Source organism: Anser brachyrhynchus (genome assembly GCF_964034855.1).
Source record: "Anser brachyrhynchus genome assembly, chromosome: 1".
Lineage (NCBI taxonomy): Eukaryota > Metazoa > Chordata > Aves > Anseriformes > Anatidae > Anser > Anser brachyrhynchus.
Window position 1 is genome coordinate 185,400,094 of NC_137694.1, and position 20,309 is coordinate 185,420,402.

Sequence of the window (20,309 nt, forward strand, 5' to 3'; positions counted from 1 at the left end):
AGCACAATGCTGCAGCATGTAATGCTGAAGGGAGGGGGAAGCGCCTGTTGGGGATGTATTCACAAAGGTTAACATTAGCCCCTGCAGGCTAACATCTCAAGGCTTTCTACAGAGTCAGTAAAGAGAGAAAGGCTCCTCCAGAGGGCAATTCAGAACTGAAGATTCATTTAGCTACTCTGAATCTCTCTCCGGAGGAATCTCACTTTCCATTAAATTCAGAAACAGCCTGCAGAGATTAGCCTCAAAAAGATCATGCTAGCCTTTGTGAATACTCCCCTGTATCTACCTTCCGTCAGCAGGAACAGTGACTGAAATTCACCAGTGAGAGGTATAGTTAGGTGTACTGTATTTAAATATGAACAAAATATATCACACATGAACTGAATTTTACTCAGCTGGAGCTTGGTGCTCCTGCCTGTATTGCTGAAATGCTGTCTCCGCAGTGTTAGTAGGAAAACTGCAGGATTTAGTTTTTTTCACTGCCCCATTAAAGTGTTCTGTTTGATGACTACCTGCATGCTGCCATACAAAGGACTGCTGTGCCCCCAGGATCTTTGGAATCCACTAACTGCTCTTCTGCAGTCATACCAGCAGCTCCTCCTCTCGCTCTGACTGCACAGCGTGCCACTGGAGCAGCAACGGGAAGTGGGTCTTTGCTATCAACCTGAAGATGAATTAAAAAATACCTAAACTCTTGGTATCTGCTACCCACAATTTTTACGGTCATTATTTAGCAGCAATGAGAGTGGAAAATGGTCTTCTAATCTTAAACATGGAAAAATGTTGGATTTTGTGGCTTAGTGTTGTGGTTTAGCCTGGCAGGCAGCTAACCCTAAATCCAAAACACAACACCGCATCAGCCTCTTCAAGGAAAATTTTCTCTACCCAAGCCAAAACCATGACAATTGGAAATACAAGGAGGAAATTCACAGTACTGACAGAACTGTTGTGAGGGCCATTTCCTTGGGGGTGTTCAAGGAAAGGTTGGCTATGGTGTTTAGTGACACAGTTTAGTGGGTGATATTGGTGGTAGTGTGATGGCTGGACCAGATGATCTTGGAGGTCTTTTCCAACCTTAATGACTCTGTGATTCTTATCTCTTCTAGTTTTTCTATACTACATTAGATCATTGTGTCTCCCTCTGAAAAATCCCTGAAAAATACCCGTGATTTCATAAAGTTCTGTCAAATTTGAGAAAATCAAGTCTTCTAGAATATTTTATAAACCACAAGAATAACAACAGCTCTCTGGGAGTTTTGGTGAGATTTTCCACACTAATGCCCAAGGATTCTGCCAAACATTTTCACAGAATATGTTTGAAACATAAACCAGCCATACTTTTACAAGTGTAAAATAGAGGAAAAAATACCCTTTAAATTGCCTTCATGCCTTCAGCAAAGAAATGACAAAGTGAAACAGAGACAAATGACAGAAGTCTCTCATTTAACACAAATCAAGTTACAATCAGAGCCCAAGACTATACTCCAGGCAGAGCTGATTTCCGAAGTACTTCTTAAAGTAAGTTTGACCAAACAGTGCAAGTCTGGGAGTACAGCATTCTTTTCAAAATCTTCTGAAGATTTCCTAGGCCTACGAAGTCTGGTTCTAAACTTTTATTTTGCTATACAATGTGTCAATTATGACTTGGACACAACAAAATGAACTTGCAAACATCAAATCAACTTGCAGACGCCTACCAAGTACACTCTACTGCTAATACCAAGTGAATTCACCAAACTGAAAAGTTACATTCAGGTTTTAGAGTCCATATTGAGACAAAGGTGTCATGAACACAAAGTACTACAAAGATCATTTATTGTTCCAAATGGACAGATCATTTGCATGTTATACAAACTGCTTGCAACACACTGTGGCAAACAAATACTTTATGCTATCCATGCTATTACCTAAGTAAGAGCATAACAAATGCTAGACATCATCTGAGATATTTTTACCTAGCCTTCCTTTACAAGAAGATGAACGCATCTTAGCTTCAAATTGCATTTGAAAAAGTCATGATGGCTTTTTGAAAACTGTATCACGCCTTGAGACAGGAAAGAAAGCTTTGATTTTTGTTACATTCTAGTGTAAGGTGTTTTTCAGGTATTTGCTCAACAGACTGGCAGAGAAAAACTACAAGCTATTAACTTAGCTCATTCTAATTATATTGTTGCATTAGATAAATTGAAACTATGCACTCTGCCTTTAAAATCAGTGTTCTGTAGAATTCTGCATACGAATATTTTGGCTTCAAACGAATCTCAGAGTATGCTGATTAAAATGTCAAAGGGCATCATTTTTAATTACTGTCAAAATCTAAAGAAAATGAGAAAGGAGTATTTGCATTTTTTCATATTGTTGTTTATTAAAATAAAGGAAAATCCAGAAATTTACAATTCATCTTAGAGTTGAAAATGTTTATAGTCATATACTACTTTCAGAAGAGTTTTCCTCTATACACTTAATTCATACCCTCTCATAAGGGCATTTTGTACTTCTACACTATTTGAAACATAATCTGAACATCCTTCTGGAGCATAAGTATTGCACAGCAAAGTTGTATTTCAGACAATCCTCATTTAATCAAGCGCTACATTGCCCATTGTTCAACTTTCTGTAAACTCAGTAAGACACACAAAATGTAACAGGGTAAGATTTGGCCAAATAGATTAAATCACAAAGTAATATTAATAGCTCAAGAAAAGCAGCAACTTTTCTAATTAGAATCCATGACTGACAGTTTACCTCAGGCAATTTACAAACAAGAAGTTATCTAAATACAAACATTTCAATGCATTCTACAACTTCCCTTGTAATACACAGAAGCAAAACAAGACTTTTGCAAAGAACCAGTATTTACTGAAAAAGGAATGACATATTTGACCAGAACCTATACATTCACAAATTATGCTGCAATCCTTCCCAGCTGATGGCACTTTATTTGAGATTACGTCTCACAAATTCGCTGAAACTGTATTTAACTTCACAAAACATCAAATGAAGTTTTAGCATTTCAATAGCTGTTTTCTCTTTTATCTAAAATATTTTCAGCAATTAAATCTTACAATTACTTTGGAACATTTCGCATTTATTTATTTCAGTAATAATCCACTGAAATCTCCCTTCTATTTGAGCTAAACACTTGAACCATGGGAAAACTGCTCCAAACGTGGAATTTTAGGAGAAAAGAACAAAAAAAACCCACAAACTTTCTAGCACTCAGTAGGAACATTTTTTCTGTACCAATATCATAAAGTCCCCCTTTCATACAGTAGGTCCAACAGTATATAAAATACTTTAAATATCTAGTGATCGTGGCTAAATGTTTGCCCTTGCAGTTTCAGTAACACCATTAGAGAGGTCCATCTTTCTTTCAGGAACATAATATGGAATCAGCCCATTACATATACTAGTGAAGAATCAGTGCATGATTTCATGTTTTAACAAGGAGATGAAACCTTATTTTTGTGTCAAAAAAGATCAAATCCTGGGAAGTCATTTTTGGTAGCTTTAAAGGCGGCCAATTCATTAGTTGCACTGTGGAGTTCCAAAATAAATAGACCTTTGCTGCACAGCAACGTCACTTATTCAAAAAGTTTCCAGTAGACATTAAGAACTTCCAACTCGATCTCTGGGAATAATCCGTAGATCTGAACCGTGCTTTAGAAATACATTTCCTAAACAAACAAACAAACAAAAAAACATGTGACCAAGCAAATAAAATGTTACCTAAACAAGCATGCCCTTTTAAAGGAAAATAATATAATTAGGTCAGTGTTTAACATCTTTGTAGTAATTTCTCTCACACACCAGAAATATGTATTTCTCTTTCCACATAATTCTGTATTATCCCTCCCACACCACCCCTGTCCAAACAACTCGTACTTAGAAGTAAAAATACCAGACTCAAAGTCATATAATAAGACTTGCAAGTTATGGCCTTTCAAACTTTGCATTTCCATACCTGCATGTCTGATTTCACTTACATGCCAGAATAAATTCAAGACTCGGAAATCAAGTTCTAATTCATTAAAACTATTTTATCTTGAGTCACTTGTGCATGTTTTCATTCATAATTCCTTGGTTCAGTACTTAACTGCTTTTAACTTCAGAATTCCAACTGAACTTTTCTTTTAGGAAGGCTCTCCACATATCCAAACGTACGTCAGTCTCAGTGTAGCATAAAAATTCTTCAACTTATTATTTATTACTGTATAGTCCTGATCATAATAGATTTTTTAGGAGCACACAATATGGAAGTTTTTAATACTTAGATGGCTATTCAGGATTGTTACTACTGCTTTATTCTATTAAACGCAGTATTTGCAAATGAAATCACATTGCTAAACATGATGTATTATTTAATTACTATTTGGACTTATACTTCTTTTTTTAATCTTCATTGTGCTACTGCACGAAGGAGACTGTACACAATACAATAAAAGGTATTAGTAATATATATCTATTCCAATTCATCTTCATGTTGACTTGTAAAAACACAATAATTACATTTCTTTCTCATGCACGTTATTTCATGGATGTAGAGTGTGCTCATACTAAATATTAATACATTTAACATTTGTTCATTAGTAGCATATTGGAACAAAGCTTCCCTGTTTTGGATTTCACTCTTCTGGCACACAGATAAGGATTTAAACTGTTCTACCTATTCAACATAATGAGTACCAGAAAACCCATTCAAAAAATGTGTTATTGGAAGATATTCTATTTTTAGATGATATGCTGAGACCACATACAGAAGAGATGAATAATCATCACTGAATCATAGAATATCCTGAGTTGGAAGGGACCCACAACGATCATCAAATCCAACTCCTGGCTCCACACAGGACAACCCAAAAATCAGACCATGTGTCTGAGAGAATTGTCCTAACACTCCTTGAACTCCAGCAGCTCAGTGCTGTGACCACTGCCCTGGGAAGCCTGTCCCAGTGCCCGACCACCCTCTGGGTGCAGAACCTTTCCCTAACCCCCCGCCTGACCCTCCCCTGTCCCAGCTCCATGCCGTTCCCTCGGGTCCTGTCGCTGTCCCCAGAGAGCAGAGCTCAGCGCCTGCCCCTCCGCTCCCCTCGTGAGGGAGCTGCAGGCCGCCATGAGGCCTCCCCTCAGCCTGCTCTGCTCTGGGCTGAACAAACCAAGGGGCCTCAGCTGACCCTCATACGTCTTGCCCTCCAGATCCTCCACCATCTTTGCAGCCCTCCTTTGGCCTCTCTCTGATAGCTTTATGCCCTCCTTACACCCAGAACTGCACACAGTGCTGGGGGAAAGGCACAGAGCACAGCACAGAGCAGAGCGGGACAATCCCTTCCCTCACCCGGCTGGCAGTGCTGGGCCTGATGCACCCCAGGCCCTCCTGGCTGCCAGGGCACGCTGATGGCTCGTGTTCAGCTCGCTGTGACCAGAACTCCCAGATCCCCTTCTGCAGGGCCGTTTTCCAGCTTCACATCCCCCAGTCTGTATGTATAGCTAGGACTGCCCCATCCCAGGAACACAATCTCACACTTGCTGTTGTTAAACTTCATGCTGTTGGTGACTGCCCAGCTCTTTGACTTGTCAACACCTCTCTGCAAGGCCTCTCTACACTCAAGCGAGTCAACAGCTCCTCCTAGTTTAGTACTGGAATGCACACTAGTTAGGTTTGCAGACAGCCTTGCATCCATTTCATTTACAGAACCACTGAAGAGAACCGGCCCTGAAATGGAGCCCAGCAGAACTCCACCAGTGACTGGCTGCCAGCCTGTTGTAACCCCATTTACGATAACCCTCTGGGCCCCACCTGTCAGCCAGTGGCTCACCCACCGTGTTACATACTTCTCTAGCCATAGGCTGGACATTTTTTTTCCAAAAGATACAGTGAGAAACAGTATTGAAAACTTGGTGAAATTGAAAAAGATTACATCAACTGGCTTCTGTTGGTCAACGAGGTGGGTGACCTTGTCATAAAAGTAAATTAAGCTCGTTAAAGAGGACTTTCCCCTCATGGATCCGTGTTGGCTGTGACCAATGAGTGCAATCCCTCTCAGTGTTTCAAGTGTTTTTCAAAACCCCTCTAAACACAAATCTCTCACACCAGCAAACCAGAGAACTAAGCTTATCAATCTTGATGAAAAGAACTTATGTTGCGATCGCAGTCATAATCTGAAAGTTTCAAAACAGGACACACCTGCATCTCCTGCAGACAGCAGTTCACCCCACCTCTTACTCTGCTTCCATCATTAATATTACACTGGGTTTACTGAAGTTATGGCATACTATTCCCCGAACTATTGAGGATTTCAAATTGAAATCAATACAGGAATTAAGTGCTAAGCCTAGCTTTTTCAGCTTTCATTTCCCCTGCTCTGTGGAATCACGTAGGGAGAATGAAAGTCACACCTGAGGACTGCTTTTGATTAGAAAGGTTGAGAAACAGTGGAAAAGGACAAAACCTCTGAAATCCCCAAGGATTACTAAGACTTTATTCCTAGATCATCTTGGTTTGGGAAGTTTTTGAAGACTAAAGTAACTGTTCAATCTACAGGAACTTAAATAATATGCAAAAAAAAAAAAAAAACCAAACCATTAAGTTCTAACCTACTTATTATTTTCTGAAGTGTCAGTTAATAAGGCTGAACATAAGGTTATATTTAAGTTATCTATGTTTACTTGTAAACTTTGGACGGGATTTTGTTCTGAGTCCTGGATTTGGTGGTCTTCTCCCTCGTGCTCCCTTCTTTCAGTTTAAAGCAACACCACACAGGATTGTAATGGTGAGTGGTACCTTCTTTGTTTTATATATATATATATATATATATATATATATATATATACAAAATATCCTCCAGCCTAATCTTATATTTGCAGATAAGATAAAGACCAAGGTGAAAACATCTTGCATCTAAATGTTTTTCATTTACTTGAACCTTAACTTTGAAATGCTGTTTTATATTACCACTGAGTAATTTGTGAACATTTATAAGAAGTTAGCAAACTTTGCAAAGCAATTAGCAAAGCAATTAGAGTTGTGAATTAAATGTGCATAGCTGCAAGCATGATAAAAGTCCATATGGACGTTTTCATTCAGGAGTGAACTAGTCCCAAACTGATTTACTTTGAAGGATTAAGCTACAACTATTTTGGGTTACAAAATGGGCTAATTTGGGCTATACAAAATGAAAGTATACTTGTGAGGAAGAGCAACACAGTAAGTATACCTTAACTTAAACAACTGACTTTACTGTTTTGCATAAATGCTCTTCAGCAGTCATGTGAAAATACGCCTGTACATGTTGCTAACGATCTAGTAGCTAAACTATATTGTTAGCTTTATCATCTGTTTTTAAGGCACTTGGTCATATGATCATAATGAGGACAGCAGAAGCTGAAGAGTCTGCCTGAGGCAGTACATCTGTCAAAGCATAATGCGGGTGTCTTAAGGCAAGCCCTGGGAGGACAGAAACCTCCTGTGGTGCTGACTTGACGTTCTCTTGATTTTCATTTTCGGAAGTTGTTGAAGCAATTGTAGACCTCAGAAATGGGTCGCTGTGCTTAAGTGGTTCCTTTTACAACTCCAGGAAATTCCCAAAATTAGTCAAGCAATTGCTCTTCAAACTATCACATACTATGTGCTCTGCAAGGTTTTACTTTATACTATTTATCTTAGATTGCTAAGTATACTAGTAATACCACACTTTCTTATTCTCTTTAGATCTGAAAAAAAAAGAAAGTATGGTATCTTCAATAACACATGACAGACGGAGGGCATAAATGAACAAAATCTGGCAAAGACTTCATGCAAAAAACAGAAGCAGCAATGAACTCTCCATCAACTGCACATCACATTTGCAAGCAGGAGTCAAATCAGACTAACAGTTTCCCATGGATGACTGTGTTCAAGAAGCACCAAAGGCATTTTTACTATTTTTAGTAGAAAGTTATGACCCTAGCAAGATACCCCACTCCACCGAACTCTCATCTCAAACGGGTCTAGATCAGGTTATTGTAATACTTTCCAAATTAATTTAGGAATGTAACTTTCCAAGAACAAGTCCACAGAAGCCAGCTTCTGGACAGCAGACTATTATTAGCCCAATTCAACATCTGTACTAGCTTTCCATGCATTTCAGGAGGTGGTGGGGAAGAATTACACTTTTCTGTGACAGAGGCAAACTCTTAACTCACAGCAAGCCTCCACAGTTGAAATCAGAGACTTCTCACTTGGAATCACTTGGTGAGAACAAGAGGGCTATCTGCAAAACGATTCTATCTTCTTGAAGATCCGCTTTCCAAAGCACCTGCAGTTCCTGCTCTAAAACCGAGTATTACTTTCTAAACACACCTTATCAGAATGGCTGCTGAAATAGCAAATGCTACTGGACTAGGTATAGGGTGGGGGGGAAAAAAACACAGCTATTATTAGCAAGTAAAACAGCATTACTCTTTTAGACTGCACTAAATAGCTAAGTTTTAAAGACAGCAGTGCCTTATACTTTCACTGACTAAATAATGAACTGAGCAATAGTTACATGGATTTAACCTTTTCCTCACAACACTGACTATAGTTTCCGACTACTGGTAGTTCTTTTCCCATTTAAGAAATCAAAACTTAAGCTATAAAAATCAACCCAGAGTGCTATGCATTAACTTAACAGAAAATTAACTTCTTTTTTTTTTTTAATACTAGACTCCATAAATAATAACTTACCTGCTGTCTGTGCAGGGTTTATTCCTATTCCATCTAGAAAAAATATGTTAAAACAGAAAAAGACAAAAACAGAGGGGAAGGTGAAAATAGAAATAACACCGTTCATTACACTAAATTCACAGCTCAAAAATGCAATATAGCAAGCAATATATGTTTAGCACAACAGTACTTCAAGCAGCTATTTCTTATAATCAAAATAAGTCTTATCACAGGAATTAACAAGAAATCTTCAGCATAGGCAATCAAAACTACATGTTATGACAAAACTACTTCAATGAATAATATTAGTGGTTTATTACCTTCACCCATGCATAAGTAATATCAACAATGCTGCAATATTAAGTTCGGTTTGCAGTCTCTACAGTTTATGAAAGAAAAGATGTTTCTGCTTTTATCAATACCCCATAACTGAAACTACAATATAAAAACTATATACTTACCATTTGTTATAATGGCACTTGTTGCTGCAGGAACTTTGAACTAAAGGAAATTAGAGTAGGACAAAATAATGTAAGAGATATATTTAATCCAGAAAATATACGGGGAATATTCAAAACAATTATCGTTTTAGTTGGTTCAGTTACAAAAGAATTATGAGAAAAGATTCCCCTCAGATTTATAGATATAGCAAAATAAAGGTTTACAATTTAAGTCGATTAGACATCTCGGTACAGAATAAGAAATTTGCAATACTAAAAAAAATGAAATCCAATTATTATTACTCACTAGATAAATATATAAAAGTTAAGGAATGTTAGTTCTGATTATACTAAATAAAGGAACACCTAAAACATGCACAGAAATGAACTTCTAAGAAGCATATTTATTACGTCATGTCAAATGCTCAGCAAGCAATACTTTTCTTTTAGAAAAGTGACAAAGAATATATATGTTCAAATTTTCTGAAATAAAAATTAGCAACATCAAATTTTGAACGCAAAAAACATGTATATGTTCATAGACATACTGACTTCATACTGGTGTGCTTGACATTTATAGAACTAGAACAAGAGCTAGTGTAAAGACATTATATACTATGGGGAAAAAAAAAAAAAGGTTGCATCTGATATGCACATAGAATTTGCTTTGAGAGAGTATCTTTTACCATGCAAATAAATCCTGGGTGCTTGGTAGCACCATCATGAAAATCATCACAATGTGAACCTCTCCCTTTCCTGACTGAGGATGGTCAGGAAACCAGAATTAGCTTTAGCTCATCTTGCTTCATTTTGACCTATTTCCTAGCTTTCTCCCTGGCTCAGTTTGGTCCTCTCTGACTGCTCTGCTCCAAGAATTCACTCCAGGATACGCTTACAAAAGGATGCACTAAGAGCACTGTATCAGATCTGGCTCCCCCAGATTTCTGACATCAGCTCCAGCAGGCTTTGTACCCTCAATCACATCCCCACGATACCCACCCCTACGCACATCATATACAGTCAATCTCACAATATGAAAAGCCCTCCACAGGTGAGGCTGCAACGTACACAGACTGGGAATTATTTCAGAAGATCTCAACTTCTGGAGAAGCCAAAAACAATTACTTTTTAGGACTTACTTCTGTGACTGCAAGGAGTCAGACAAAGCCCAGGTAAACACCCTTGCACTGCTTAATGTGGTTGGACCACACAGGACAGAGGGGTAGGCAGCGTGAGTCAGTCCTACTTGGTTGGTCTGAGGACCAAGGTTTACTCCTTTGTACTGAGCCCAATTAACAACCCCTTAGGTAAAATAATGGTGTCCAAGCAATCAGCAAGTTTCACTTAAACCTCCTCAGAAAGCACTTTTCTTAGGCAAGAAAAAGGAAAGCTTATTACGAATCCTAGCTAACACCAAATGCTTTCCTGTAAGAATTACAGAACTCTCCCATCTGCTAAACAAGTCAGTTCAGCCAGGCCTTTAAATGGCTTTCATTAATCACACTTTCCTTATTTTCTAATTGTTCAACTCAAAATTTTGAGGTCTGATTTGCTGGAACTCCATGCACTAACAGCAACAGCTAGCACTCACAGAAACCATACTTGAATACAGCACTTAATTGTTAGTAAACTGAAAAAATGTCTCTTTTTTATCTCCAGACACATCAAATTAGCCTTTTTTTTTTTTTTTTTTTTACTTTTTTTTTACTTAGTATCTCTTAGCTTTGTATTCATAGCAGGTAAATCCTGTCACCTATGCATCTTGCAAGGTAGCATGAAAACTGTAATTTTTGCAAAAGACAAATTAGGTACCAGGGTCACTGTAGAAATGCTATGAGGAGCAGAAGAATTTGTCTTCAAAGAAAGGATTGAATAATGAGTTGATAAACTGGGAGCTACGTATTTCACAGTAAGAATGTAAAAAATTATATGCCACCTCCTAATAGCTAATGCATTGTTGTGGTTGAACACTGACAGCAGCTAAGCACTACGCAGCCGCTCTCTCACTCCTCCTCCTTGGCAGGACGAAGTGGGAGTAAATGAGATGGGGAAAAAAAAACATTTGGAGGTTTGAGATAGGAGCCGTTTAATGTAAGAAAAGCAAAGGCTGCACAGAAGCAAAAGGAGAAAAAATTATTCTCTGCTTCCCATCCGCAAGCAATGTTCAGCCACTTCTTGGGAAGCAGGGCCTCAGTACGTGCAGTGGTTGCTAGCTTTCCTAACAGGAGTCCCCTCCTCCTTCTTCCTTCAAGTTTTATTTCTGAGCATAACATCATATGGTATGGAATATTCCTTTAGAGAGTTTGGGTCAGCTGTCCTGGCAATAACCCCCTCCCCACCTCTTCCCTGTTGGCTTTTGGGGTCAGGGGATGGGAAAGCTGGTGAGACAGCCTTGGTGCAGCAATAGATAAAACACTGTTGTGATATCAGGGCTGTTCCAGCCAAAGGTGCAGAGCACAGCGCTACATGGGCTGTTGTGGGTAAGTTAACTCCATCCCAGCCTGACCCAGAACATGCATACCTATCAGAGAAGGAAGATAAAGTCTTCATCCTCAACTTTACCAACTCTTGATTTAGCAGTCTAAGGAGCTTTTTTTTTTTTATGTAATAGGAGAAAATGAGTTTATAAGGTTTTACCATTGGGCTATTAACGTTAATCATGCCAAGTCCCACCTCCTAAAATGAGTTCACTTTCAACTCAAAAAGTAAAGGAATAAAACACAAAATTAACAAGCAGAAAATGTATCCTTAGCTTAATACTTCGGTTATATTTCAACAATGTTTCCATTTTAACTAAGTGATTTTGTAGATCTTTCCCCCTACATCATCTGAGAAAAAAAGAAAAAAGTAATTTCCAGTATCTTAAGTGTCTCTTCTCATTCCTTCCTTGTCTCTTCTGTTACACAGTGCATGAAAGGGATGGATCATTCACAGGAGGACGGACACTTGCACTCATTTTCTGACATTTTGTTTTTCAGTCGCATAATCTATCTGATGCTTATACCCTAGGTGCCCGTGAGAACTGTGAGGCAGTCAGTCAGTGAATGACTAGTTAAGATTCTCTTACTGCTTCATATCACATTGTTAGAAGAGAATGGAACACTTCGCTTCCTTTATCTTAGCCCGAAATACTGGGCCAAACAGGAATAGTTGTCAGCTACGTACTCAGCACATGAAAATCATCACAGTATAGAAAGGGAAACTATACCGGAAGTCATTACACATAATTTGGTACAATTTGGTTCAGTAATACATTTTAACATTCTGTTTGAGCATAAATCAAAAGTCCTTCCCGTGTCTGGTAAGAATGTTTCCCATGCTGAAAATGTAAGGCTTTCTCTAACACAAAGTCAGATGGATAATCAAGCAGCGAAGAAATTCTGTGTTCAGCTGATAAACCCCAGCTTTCTTTGAAACCGAAGTAGAAAACATCCAGCCCCAAACATACATACTTTACAAAAACAGCTCCTTTGCTTCAAAAACCTTATGAACTGATAACTTAGGCTGCCAAATAACTTTTTTTTTTTTTTTTCAATGCTAGGAAACACATGTTAATATCTACAGTAAAATGTTAAAGGAAAGGTAACAATCATATATGAACAATTATATCCCTTTCTCATTTTTTAAAATGCCAAAAATCCTCTACAGCAATAAACTCATTCTTTTTGCAGAATGAACAGCAGATGAGCGTGTTAAGACATCCAAGTAACAAAATAGTTTCAAAAATATATGGTTATTAAAGAATAAAATAGAACTTTGCTTACGGGGAATAAATGACAATTTGAGTAACAATTCCACAAATGTAAGAGATGCTGTGTAAGTATTCTTTAAATGTATACCCCAGATATGTACTAAGTAGCTGTAACTACCAGTTACAGCTGGTAGTTACTAGTTATTTATCAGTTACTACTGATAAATAAATCAATAGATATCAGACTGTAAATGAGAACATTAGCACTGTCACAGTGAACTCTGACAACTGTGGGAAGAGCTGCAGACATATAAAAACTAAAGAGAACAGTGTTCCCAATACTCTGTATTACTGTTTTTTGTTGTTGTTGTTTTTTTAAAATAGCCCATCAAACAGAGAAAAGAAAAAATAAGGAAAGAGATAAACTTGCATCACCCAATCTACTGCAGTCAAATGTATGTATCGGGAAGGGCTGACTGCTGCAAACAATTAAGACCTCATGAGACCTTCCCATTTAATGATCCAGTTCTTTCATTTCCAGTTCTGCCAGTCTTTATTACGTGATGTGCTAAGAGATGACACACAAAAAATCTCCATTATGCATTTCAGCCATTTCCAAGGGGGAAGGAATATATCCTGCCTTCGGCAATGAAAGGAATTGAGGAGAGAAAAAAAAAAAAGTAACCTGCGACTGAAACTTGATAAATATGAGGAACATTCTACATCATGGCTATGATCAACTGTTATAGAGGAATTCTGGTTGTAATTTGGCTGAACTGAGACACTAAGAAACATCTCAGCAGAAAACCCGCCAAGGCTGAACAGCCCAAACCTAAATCCTTTTCTGCCCTCAGAGCTTTGGTCATTCAGGAGATAATGTACTTCCCTTGGAGACTGACAAACATCTTCATTCAAAATCTGGGGCTACAGTTTGATCTCTTCCTTCTATGTTTGGTATAAGGTGCTATGAAACTGGTCCACGAACATACAGAGGATAAGTTAATGTCAATTTCCCTCTCATTTTTTTCAATGCCAGGTTCATGAACAATGAAAGTAGACTCTTCTACAAGAATGAAGCTAATTTTCTTTTTTGTCTGTTTACAAAGCATTAAGTTCTGCCCTGTCTCACAGAGATGCGAAAGGCTTCAGAAATGCATCAGCAATAATAACTAAAACAGTTTCATATTTTGAAAAATCAAGCATATGTTCATGTTATTAATTTTGATTTAACACCAACACAGGCTAATACAAAAAGTACTTCACACTGTTTTGGGGGAGAAATAAAACATTCTTTGTATTTTCTTTTAAAAATATGTTTGTTACATAAGCATTTAATGGCATTACCCTTGTAAGCATTAACCATACTGGGCTCTTTTACATTCCATCACACATTTTCTACCTTTCTTGAGCACCTCCAAAAAATGTCTGTTATTATTCTATAAAATGGTGCTGAACCAGAGCGGTCCAAGGTCAACCAGCAAAATAACCAGCAAAATTCCCTTGGATGCTCAAATTCCTCGCATCAACCAAAAAAAATATGGTTTAGTTAAATGGGAATATTTAAGTAATTAATTCTTTTCTAAATCCACCTTACAGAGTATGGTATTATCACACTATCACAGTTTCATTTAACGTCCAGTTACATGAGTTTACAGGTTTGAGGGCAACCCTTCCACCACATGCGGCACCTCTTCCCTGATGTCTCCAACTACTCTCAGTCCCACCCCAGTCTTTCCTGTTCCCTTATACTAGCATTTATAGCGGGCATCTATGGTGTGAATCTAGATTACATGTGTGAAGAGCAATCCAGCAACAAAAAAATGGCTTAGTCTGAACCCACGCTGTATCTCTAAGATGACTCTGCCAGTTATTTGGCAGTATGTTTAAGGGGGTGAGGGAACAGAAGGAAGCAGCAGTCAAGGTTGTTTTTGAAAGCTATGTCACTTTATGCCAGCTTAAACTACCTGTAAATGGTGGTGGTTGAAGTGGGACTTACAGAGCTAGAAAACAAAGCTCACTAGCTGATAAAACAGAGAAACGTCAAAAAAAAAAAGACCCTTTAATTAATGATCCGGTTTGAACAGTTCGGTATGCAGTTCAATCAGATCTCAACCTGGCACGTGTGAGGCGACAGGAATCTGTAACAAAGAACGGAAGGGGAACAGGACCGTCCCTTTTGCAAACAGCCCACAGCTAGTGGGAATCCCACATCAGCGTACTGCTGGACTTTTTGGTCTAGGCCTCCATGTGTGGGTTCTGTGGGCACTGCTGCATTTGTTCAAATAAAAACAAATTGGAAAAGAAACAAAAAAAAGCCATTAATGCAGAAAGTGTATTTAAAGACATTTATTATTCTATACGTTACTGCTAATGTATTGTCACACCAAATAAACAACCCACAACCCTTTTTATCCCCACATAAACTGTTTCTGCTAAGAACTGTCCATAGCTGTACAACACTACCATCAGGAAACTCAAGCCACATTGTCCATTATCCCTCCTATTTCTTTGTTTGAATTCCAACACCTTCACAAATTAAATTTTAAATATTCCAAGATTTCCTAAGCTTTCAGGAGAAGTCACTATGGGGACTGCAAGAACAGACTCTCAACTAAACTTTTTTGCTGACTAGACAAAAAAAACCCATTGTGTTTTTGACAACTTTATTTTACCATTTATTTCAAAATGCACATCTCTTAATCTTTGCATGTTTAATCTGAAACAAACAGGATACACCTCAAATACTGCATACAGGCAATTCAGGCGCCTATTTCTGGATTTTGGATTCCATGTGAAAGAACAAACACTCAAAAGCTAAGAATCCAAGACTCACTTAAGCCTGTTTTTTGAATCTAGCCCATGTGCCTAACCTCAAAGCCTTCTACAATCTGAAACTGTAAGTCCTCCAGATAAAAGATTTCTGGAACTGAATGTGAGAAGAATTACAGAATTTTCTTCAAAAAATGAAAAATATTCTGGCTATTCTACATAAGTAATTTAAAATATTAAACACGTAATAGTAGTAACTTTTAATTCTGTTCGCTATCATAAGTTTTCATACTACTGAAATAAAATTAATTTAAATGTGAAGAAAAACAGGCAGTCTGTCCATCCATGCTATTGACATGCAAATTGTGTAAGAACTGCTGAATTAAGGATTCCAAAAGTTTTGACAGATCCACTGCCATGACTAAAGCAGGTGTCCATTCATATCTAACGGCAGCATTTTTTATGCTAAATTAAGTACTGTAGTCCACAATTAAGAATTGCTTTCAGGAACATTCAAAAAGTCAAAAGCGCTGTAACTTTCTACTTACTTCTTCTGCAGCAAACTTCAAGACAGCTGTGAAAGGCGTGCTTTCAGGCACACTTAACCTGAAATGACAATTTAAATATAGGCTATGTGACTGTTAACACACACGGGAAACCCATTTCTACTTGTTATTAAACTACTGTGTACGGTGTCACTTTGGCTAGTGGTAATACCCTTACCAAGGATGTGCATGGATGGTACACGGTCTAGATCAAAGCCTACAAGGCAGCACAAATACAGATGCTCTATGCATCTGCCAAAAGAATGACATAAAATAAAACCAAAACACCACATGGCTCAGGCCCACGTCTGCTCGCTCTGCCACCGGCTTCCACGGCCTTCTGCGACACCACAACCCCCCCGGGCCGGCACTCACACTTTGTAGGGCAGCCGCGGGTCCGAGGTGAGCGTCACTTTAAAGGTGACCTTCGACCTGGGGAGAACGGGGAGAGAAGAAGAGGTTAGGGCTGTGGGATTGGGGCTGTGGGGCTACGACTGCAAGGGGCTGTGGGGTTGGGGCTGTGAGGGGGCTATGAGGGGCTGTGAGGGACTACGAAGAGCCGTGAGGGGGCCGTGAGGGGGCCGTGAGGGGTCTGCTCCCCGCGCCGCTCCCTCCCGCCCCCCCGTCCGTCACTCACATCCTGCTCCCAGCGCCGCCGCCACGTCAGCCGCCGCTCGCCTCACGCTGGGGGCCTCCGCGGCTCCTTCCTGCTCCCGATCTGCCCCACGAGGGCCTGAGCGAAAGAGAAACGTTAAAAATGCCGTGCGCGGCGCCGCGGCGGAGAGAGAGAGGGTTTTCGGTCCTGACGCCCTACCGACGCTCAGAGGAAAGAGGTTGAGAGTGGATGAGGTGAATTGAAGGGGAATATTGAGGGTTTCTAATGAGGCAACAGCCTCGGCCGCTCCGCGGTGCAGGGAGGACCCAGGGCTGGGCGCACCGCGTTGGGCAGGCGGCGCTGAGGGAAAATGGGGGGGGGGGGCGTGCTGGTCCTTCAGGTCCTCGTCCTGTCACGGCCTCTGTCTGTCACGCAGGCTGGAAGTAGGAGTTGGAAGTTGTGTTTGGGAAGTGAGGGGTACGGTTGTGGCAGAAAAACAGCACTTTTCAGTTTTCTTTGTGACTTTTGACAAGCCATTTTGAAAGCTTAATAAGTTTGTATGAAGATGTAATGGGGTTAGCAATCAGTAAGGGAAAGTAACACTTCTTTTTAAGATGGGTTCATCTATTAACACAGGGTATCACCAAGTTTCCAGCGCTTGCTGTGTCAGCGCTACCATTGCAGAAAACCTATGGTCACACAGCTTTTATATTTTCACCTTTAGCAGGAAGGAGCTTTCAGTGTGGGCTGAGGCCCTTGTCCTCACACCCCGCTTGCCAGAGTGCTCATGGCAAAACTCCTTGCTGTGTTCAGTTTAAGTGGGGGTCTCACTAGCATTGAAGTAGGAGAAAAGCAGTATAAATTGACACATTGGAGTCACTAGTTTCCTACCTAAGGCCTGGCTCAGTGCTCAGCTATGAAATTCAGTTCCCCCCCCCCGCCCCGTTTTCTTATTGGAACACAGGAGTGAAAAGTTTCACAAAAATAATAATAAAAACTCACTAGCCAAATGTCCCTTGTCTTCTGCATTTACCTTTATGTTAATGCTACAGTATTTTCCTTTCACAACTATATCACATTGGTGGCTCATGCTTGCTTTGTAATCCATTAATGGTCTTGTGGCTTTTTCATCACCCTGCTTTTAAAAGATCACAGCACAAGCTGGACATAATTAATTCTTGGATTGTGTAACCCTCCATTTTCTGTAGCAAAATGTCATCCCATATTTATTCTTGCCCTCTTCAAAATCAGGTAATTATTTTTGTATCACGTTGTGGTTTTGATTTATACAACTGTGTGTCATCTGCAGCTTCCATTAATGCACTGCTCTCTTCTGTTCCAAGGTCATTAATGCAGATGTGGAACAAAGGACTGATCCTTTAGAACTTTGTTTCTTGCCTTTTACTCAGAGGAAAAAAATACAAATCATTGTGTTGACTATTTTAGTACCCAAATGTACTTGGTTGAAGCTGTTTTGAGTACACGTGGAGCATAACGCTGTTGAGAACAGTCTAAACCCAGGATGGGGTAGTCCTGCATTTTGGCCACATGGGCTTCTCCTCTACCAGGCAAAGGAACCAACACTAGTCACCAGGCAGAGAGTTCAAGGAAGTGATTTGGCAAAAATAAATAAATAAATAAATTTAGGTGGTTTCATTTGGTTTCTTCCTGAACCAGCACAAAGAAGAACGTGAGAAGGAATCTTGTGCCGGCATCACGAGTGTGAGAGTAAAGTTATTTGGTGGTAACTTCAGAGACAGCATGTTTAAAAGTAGTTTCAGGAATCCAAATGCTTTCATAAAAATAAGGCCTATTTGCTGCTGGAAATTTGTAATTTTACTGGGCTTTTTAGAAAGACAGCAGGGTTGTTTTTCTGTGAATTTATAATGAATAAAGGAAGGAGAGTGCATATGATTTTTCTCTTTCATCTGTGAGAGTCACTGGAACATTCTCCTCAACTCAAGAAAAACTTACCAGTTCCCAATGAAATCTTCCCTCCTTTCCCAATGAGTGAAAACAGAAGAAGCTGGACTTTTTTTTATTCAGTTTGTATTCCCTACAGCTCTTATTTAGCCACACTTAAATATGTTGTGTGGTAGCAATGAGACATACCTTTGGTTTATGTAGCTGTGAAGATTGCAAATAGAATGACAATTTGAGCAATTAAAACCATTGGGATCTTTGGGGTCAATCTGTAAGTACTTTATTACAACAGGAAAGCCAGGAAAATATAAAAAAAAAATAAGCGCCCAGAAACTACCAAAATATATATCCCTCTGAATGCTAAGATGTGACTGAGGTGAATTAAAATAGCTTTGACAACGCTTCATGGAAAACCTTCTAGTTATAAACAGCATTGCAAGAGAGATAAGTACTGCAATACAGAGGAGCTGTTCGTCTCCCATGCCTGTAAGTTGTAGATAGTCACCTGGCTGGACCTAGTTTAGTTGATTGAAAGTGGCAATAAACAGAACAATAGGAAAGGAAATGGAATTTTAAAAATACAAAAAATTAACTTACTGAGATGTATTGACCAGTATTTAACAGCCTGAGCAAGATGATCGCTCTTCTTCAGGGTAATACTGTTCTGGGAGGTACAACTATTTCTTGAAATAAGATGGAATATGTAAAATTGCAAGAGGGGTGGAGGAAAGTGGCTCTCCAGAAAGGAAACAATAGCACTGCATGACCTCTAGGTTGTTTTTGTTGCAGAAGCTGAAAGTCTGACTTGGTGCACCTTTCTTTGCCAAAGTTTCTGTATTGTGGGGCTGCGAGCTGCTGCGTTGGGATATGGTGACAGCTCAGTCTGAGCACGTTGACTGTAGTTGTGTTGCCCTGACTTTTTAACCCCAACTACAGATTCTGTTTTCTCTTTTTATTTTTATTTTTATTTTTATTTTATATATGTGTATATATATATATATTTAACAGAAATGGCAGTGTAACATACAACATAAATTTTGTCTGTTTAAGCTAGCCAGTATGTACCTGCTGCTGGGAAAACCTAAACCTCCTTTAAACAGGGAGCTTCCACCTTCATCAGAATGCAGCCTGTGAGAGACAAAAACGATTTTCTATTAGGTACTGTGTCACTGGGTTTCTCTGTAAAATATAAGCATATGGAGGATTTTTAGAAAGCATTGTTAAGCCAGAGATAAAGGAAATTTATAACACTTTAGGAATGCAATGCAAAATTTAAGTGTTTTATAATTTTAATAACTAGATAGGTTAAGATACCTTCATAATCTTTCTTCAATGCAATAACAAAAACCTGTTACAGTTCTAGTGTCACAAACATTTTGTAAAAATAATCTGTCAAAATGAGAAGATAGCATATAAATATATTAGTCATAAAGTAAAACCTCTGAAGTCCAGAGACCTAACATTTTGATTTTCTATAAGTGTGTATTAGGTAAGGCGGGTAATTATATACCAACCCAAGGATCAGTCCTTTGAAGCATCAGCCCTGGATGTATTTATCATCTGTGGATAGTGTTCCTTCTTCCACATGTGAACTTTGTTTGCTTATTGTTTTGGAAAAAAAAAATAAGAAGGATAACAAGCATTTAGCAGGAAACATATCTGG

At 38.9% G+C, this 20,309-nt stretch overlaps 1 protein-coding gene across 1 annotated transcript; it reads right to left on the reverse strand.

Moving 5' to 3' along the window:
• Window positions 1-1,798: 1,798 nt before the first annotated feature.
• On the reverse strand, window positions 1,799-17,056 carry UFM1 (ubiquitin fold modifier 1). Its single transcript, XM_080577699.1, has 7 exons — window positions 16,943-17,056; window positions 16,766-16,861; window positions 16,504-16,560; window positions 16,132-16,189; window positions 9,145-9,184; window positions 8,705-8,737; window positions 1,799-3,677 (listed from the first exon to the last, which is right to left on the reverse strand). Coding segments are annotated over exons 2-7 (258 nt in total). The 5' UTR covers window positions 16,768-16,861; window positions 16,943-17,056; the 3' UTR covers window positions 1,799-3,609.
• Between the last annotated feature and the right edge of the window lie 3,253 nt (window positions 17,057-20,309).